Source organism: Mus pahari, chromosome 4 (genome assembly GCF_900095145.1).
Source record: "Mus pahari chromosome 4, PAHARI_EIJ_v1.1, whole genome shotgun sequence".
Lineage (NCBI taxonomy): Eukaryota > Metazoa > Chordata > Mammalia > Rodentia > Muridae > Mus > Mus pahari.
Window position 1 is genome coordinate 51,494,202 of NC_034593.1, and position 5,777 is coordinate 51,499,978.

The window sequence follows — 5,777 nt, forward strand, 5'->3', positions numbered from 1 at the left end:
AAAAAAAAAAAAAGAATTTAGAAATATGGAAGAAGTTTGTGCATCATGATAAAATTAAATTCATCCCAAGAATGTAAAGTTGCTTCACCATCTGAAAAACAACTAATATACCACATTAACAGAATAAAAGGCAAAAAAAAAGCATGATCATCTCAATAGGTATTTGTGTGTGTGTGTGTGTGTGTGTGTGTGTGTGTTTAAATGTTAGAGGATAACTTGAAGGACTGGGTTCTCTCTCTACCATGTGGGTCCTAGGGACTGAATTTAGGTCATCAGGCTTGGGGAAAGTACCCTGCTGTCCCCTTCTAGTCAATTATATATATGAAAGTTCTAACCATGGAAAGCTTAGGAAAAGAAAACATCTGATTGGAAGGGGTGGTAAAAATCATATTTGGAATCTGTGTATACAGAAGGGCTTAGGACCACAGAATGAAATGTTAGAACCAATGAATGAGTTCAGGCAGGCTGTAACTGTAGGCTGCAAGACCAACATACCAAATCAACTGGCTTTCTTTGTATGGCAGGGGACACTTTGAAAATGACGTTAAGAGAGTCATCCCATTCACGCGAGCATCAAAACCAAAGGACACTGGACATCGAATCTCGGTGTTAATCAGATCCGTACACACAGGCTGTTCAGAGTTAAAGTTAAGCCAAGACTGAGTTTGAATCCTTTTGAAAATCAGCCACAGCCTCTATGAGAGTTAGGAGCCACATGAAATAACCAGTAGTAAAAGCGGTGCAAATAATTTAATGAAAACAGAACCCCCATTCTTTCTCATGGGGGTGGGTACAGCCTTATCATTTGCGACCATGGGCCTCATTTTTCCGGCTTATTGTTGGGTTTGAGTAACATTTGGGACATTGACTTAAAATGACTGTTCCACCAGGAGGCACTCAGTGAAAAAGGTTTCTTTTTTTTTTTTTTTTTTTTTAAATTGTTGTTTTTGTTTTTACCTCTTTTTCTAGAGATACTGGATGGCTTTTATGCCCAAACTCCATGGCCTGGCTGGCTATCTGAGTGTCCTATGATGAAGTAGCTAATGCCTTTTTTGTTCATGGGTGTTAGGGGTCAAAATATATCAGAGCTGGAAAATATCTGAATTTCTTACCTAGAATGCCTCCTCCTAAATATTTAATTCAAGGAAGTAAGTTGTAATTCTGTAACAGGGAAGGCAGAGAGCTGTCCCGAATGCTGGAACAGGCTCTCAGCACTGTGCAGAACAAAAAGTTCTGGATCCCAAGATCTATTGCCTTTTGAATACTCTTAACATTACATAAAAAAAAAGCTGTAAAATTAAATATATGCTTGAGTTGATTTAAAAAACTCTACAGGTAAACTTGTAGACTGGGAAGGCAGAGCAAGGAAAGGTATATTTCAAAATGTTTCCAGCTTTCCTCTGGGTGATGGAATTCTGAGAGTATGTATCTTTTCTGAACTTCCCTCCTCGTTCCCCTGGTTTCCTTCCTTCCTTCCTTCCTTCCTTCCTTCCTTCCTTCCTTCCTTCCTTCCTTCCTTCCTTCCTTGGATTGACACTAAGGCCCCTCTGTGTGAAGCACTCTACCAAAGGCCTCCTCCTTAGCTCATTTTTTTTCCTCTAAATTTTGGGATAGGCTCACTCTTATTTGGCCAGGCAAGCCATGGACTTGATATCTTCTTGCTTCAGCCTCCCCCACCTCAGCCTCTCAAGTAGCTGAGGCTACAAGCCTATGCCCTCAGGCCCTGCCTGGTTTTCTTTTTGTGAAGTAAAACCAATACAATGACATATGAAAAGAAAGGATACAATATTTGTGTCATCCCATCAGGAAAGGAAGTGAGAAACTTGCTTCCGTGCTTGTAGTTCTTCTCCAGGAGCTCATTCCTTATGACCTACACGCACAACAGAGCAACAGTAACTGCCAGCTGCCGGGCTAATGCACCAAGCACAGCGGTACAAGCCGTTTCTTTTCTTAATGTGGTTGGCCTTGCTTTAACAGCATGGGATGGTCAGCAGTGACCATTGACAGATCGTTCCTGATGTGTGCAGTATAATGCAATAAACCCTTTCATCATCACTCATCTCTTTACAATTTTTATTTTTTTGTTTCATATATATTACCAATGAAAAAAGGGAGAGAAAAAAACCAGTCACATTGCAACGATCACATTCCTATCCTGACTTTAATCCCAGCACTCAGGAGGCAGAGGCAGGCAGATTTCTGAGTTCGAGGCCAGCCTGGTCTACAAAGTGAGTTCCAGAACAGCCAGGACTATACAGAGAAACCCTGTCTCGAAAAACAAACAAACAAACAAACAAACAAACAAAGAGATGTTTACCACCACACACAGTTAGAATATCAGTATGACGTAAACTGTAGAAGCGGTTGCAGTCTTGAGTACTTTTTGAAAAATAGAAAAACCAATTGTTTGAAAGATAGCTAATTGGCCATCAGTGAGGCTCCACGAGAACTTCTATATGTTTTAATCAAAGCCGATCTTTTTTTTTTTTTTTTTTATTGTTTAAGATCACAAACAAAAAAACTGTAGGAGAATTACCTTGCCACATGTTTTCCAGGAATCATAGCACGTGATGGAGACGTTCGTGATCTGAATATCAAGTGTCTCTTCAGTGGGCACAGTCTGGGGCATGTCTACAGAGAGCTGGTAAGAAATCGTCTTCAAATGCTTGGGATCTAGTGGGAGAAGAATGGCCGGAAGGCATATTTGTGCTTTGAATTAAAAAAAAAAAATCTTTATCATAAGATAAAAATTCAAACCCTTGTTGCAAATCCATCGATTTATCAATCTTTTGTTTTAAAGGAAGAAAAATAAGGACCTTTATTAAATTGAAATTAGAGAGGAGTTTCTTTGATTATAAATGATTGAAATTTTCTATTAAATAAAAAAGAAACATTCCTCTAAGAGATTTTTCATTATGTGGAACTCTTAGGCTCTTGTTTCCTCCCTCAGTCCCTCCGTCCCTTCTTCCCTCTCTCTCCCTCCCTTCCTCCTTCCTTCCTTTTCTTCCTCCCTGCCTCTTTCCACCCTTCCTTCTTCCCCCATCTCTCTGTGTCCCTCCCTCTTTTCTTTTTCCTTTTTCCTTTCCTTTCCTTTCCTTTCCTTTCCTTTCCTTTCCTTTCCTTTCCTTTCCTTTCCTTTCCTTTCCTTTCCTTTCCTTTCCCTTTCCCTTTTTTCCCTTCCCCCTTTTTTCCCTTTTCCCCTTTTTTCCCTTTTTCCCCCTTTTCCCCTTTTTCCCTTTTTTCCTTTTTTCCCTTTTTCCTTTTCCCTTTCCCCCTTTCCCTTCCCTCCCCTCTCCTCCCCTCCCCTCCCTTCCTCTCTTCTCTTCTCTCCTCCCTCTCCTCCTTCTCTTCTCTTCTCTCCCCCCTCTCCTCCTTCATTCTCTTTCTCTCCCTCTTCCTCTCCCTTCCCCCCCTCTCCTTTTTTTTTTTTTTTTTTTTTTTTCATAGTCAGGGTCTCAACTATATAGCCCCAACTGGCTTGGCTTGGAACTCTATGTGGACCAAGCTGGTCTCAAGAACCCAGAGATCCGCCTGGCTGGAGTTGAGATGCGTGTGCTGCCATCATTGTGGATTTTAGTTTCTGTGCAAAACAGTGGATGTCAAGAAGCTCCCTATAAGATTGCACATTTAGTTACAAAAATACAAACTGAACTGACTGCCTTAAGTATCTTTTCCACAACAGAAGAAACTTGACACTGACTGGAAAATGAGGTTATTTCTTCCAAATTAGAGGAGGAGGCAGGCCATCAAATGTATAAAGCTAGGATTTCTGATGCTAAATTCAATTCTTCAAATGCCCCAGTTCCGACCTATACTGGCCAGCGCTGGTGAGTGCAGGAAGGAAGTATTCAGGTGTCTTTTTTTGTTTGTTTTTGTTTTTTTTTGAGACAGGTGTCTTTTGATAGATTTTCCACATACAAGTTTGAGAACGGAGTTCAAGGGATGCTCTCTAACACAAGAGACACAAACTCGGCAGCACTCAGCCGATGTCTAGGAGGCGTTCTGAGATGCTGCTATTTTACTTCAACCAGCAACGATGGGACAGAGACCAAGACCTCTAAAAGCCAGAGGGCCTGAACCTCAGATTTCTTGACCCATTTTACCAGATACAGTCTTCATGATCCTTACAAATGGCCATCTTCAGCATTATTTTAAAACATGCCAATTTGATGCCATGGCCCAGCATGTGAGCTTTCTGATGATGCAGGGCATCCGTGACAAAAGTCTTACCATCATCAGCTGTTGTGGGGCTCTGATCATGTGATATTATCGCAAAATGTCTGGCCATCTGACGCTCTTGTTTTCTACAGAATCAAAACAGCCAAGCATAAATCTGAGTGACGGTTGAAAGTGGAAACAGTGCCCTACACATCTCACCTGCTCATCCTTTGTCGTTTTAACCTTTTCTCACTCGTGAATCTATTTTACGTAGTCAGAGCCTGCAAGTGGTCCTATGGGCAAATTTCTCCAGCCTAGGAATTCTGAATTGCCCTGATAATCTATGTTTGACAATCCCGACTTTAAGTCAGTGGGCTCATCAGGTTTTGTCTCTAATATCATCATTATGGGTATTACTATTATTATTTAGTATCTCTGTGTGTGTGTTACAAGGGACCTTGTACACACAAGTGAGGGAGGGGTTCTACTACTACGTCATATCCCTGGCTTTTACGGGAACTTTTGAATCTCATAGCATCTACCAGGGATTATAATGAGCGTGCTTTAGCTCATTTCTGTTTCCTCATAAAGATCCTATTCTCATAATTCTATATTTTGAGAAACCAAGGTTCATCTTATGGGATACTCTTCGGTCAGTGTCCCCTGTCTGGCTCGGCATCGGGGCCTGCATTACTTCTGCAGAGCTTTCTCCTTGGCCTTCAGCCTGTCGATGTCACTGCCATGCGCTGCATGAGGTGAGATGCTGATTAACTCCATCGCAGGGGTTTTGATGGTTAGCATTTCCTTGTTGATATAATCAAGAAGATTTTGAAACTGAAGGCAGCAGCACCTCTGAAAAACAAAGAAGCTCTGATCCTGTCATGGGTAGTAGATAAAAAGGTCACAGAGGGTGAACCCCCCCCCCAACCACAATGAGGTGTGGGTAACAAGAGGCTATAGCTCTTCTTTCCTCTATTAGCTTTGGCGAGGTGAAGTTCACACTCTACATAAGCCACACGACTCAAAGCTTCATTTCAGCTGTTTCTTTCAGTGCTTCAGAGCACCCATCACCAGTCAGTTCAGATGAAACCTGTCCCCACATCGGTAGACCCCCTCCTCAGAACTGCCACAAATCACACATCTGCTTCTTTCTTTGTTTTTGAGACAGCAGCTCATTTATCCAAGTCTACTCTCTGTGGAGCCAAGGATGACCTTGAGCTTGTGAATTTTTTGGTCTCCACCTCCCAAGCACTGGGAATACAGAATGTGCTACCAGGCAAGGTACCAGCCAGCCTCCACCTTAGGCTTAAAAGCCATTTCTAGTAAAGACAAACTAGGTTCATTCCTGTTTATGGTTAAACCTGTGTCTGTGCCCTACCTTAACTCCACATGTACTGCTTGCGCCAGAGATGGCAGTCATGTCTTTGTATCAAAAAGTTAATTTTCAGACATAACAAAATTGAAATAAATAATCCCCGGCATCCCATTAGATCATTTGGGAACCTTCCTCCTACTAGGTTATCCAGCCCTGGTATGATGCTATACACACTACACACACACACACACACACACACACACACACACACACACACACACATGCCTAGTCATGCCATGTTTAG

The 5,777-nt window shown here is 41.9% G+C and overlaps 1 protein-coding gene across 1 annotated transcript in view; it reads right to left on the reverse strand.

Moving 5' to 3' along the window:
- Positions 1-5,777, reverse strand: part of Erich6 (glutamate rich 6) — a 24,717-nt gene that overhangs the window by 5,454 nt on the left and 13,486 nt on the right. Inside the window, exons 8-11 of the mRNA XM_021197121.1 lie at positions 4,853-5,010; positions 4,193-4,304; positions 1,350-1,439; positions 544-659 (exon numbers count right to left, since the gene is read on the reverse strand). Of these exons, the coding sequence (XP_021052780.1) occupies positions 544-659; positions 1,350-1,439; positions 4,193-4,304; positions 4,853-5,010 (476 nt within the window). The remainder of the gene's footprint in view (positions 1-543; positions 660-1,349; positions 1,440-4,192; positions 4,305-4,852; positions 5,011-5,777) is intronic.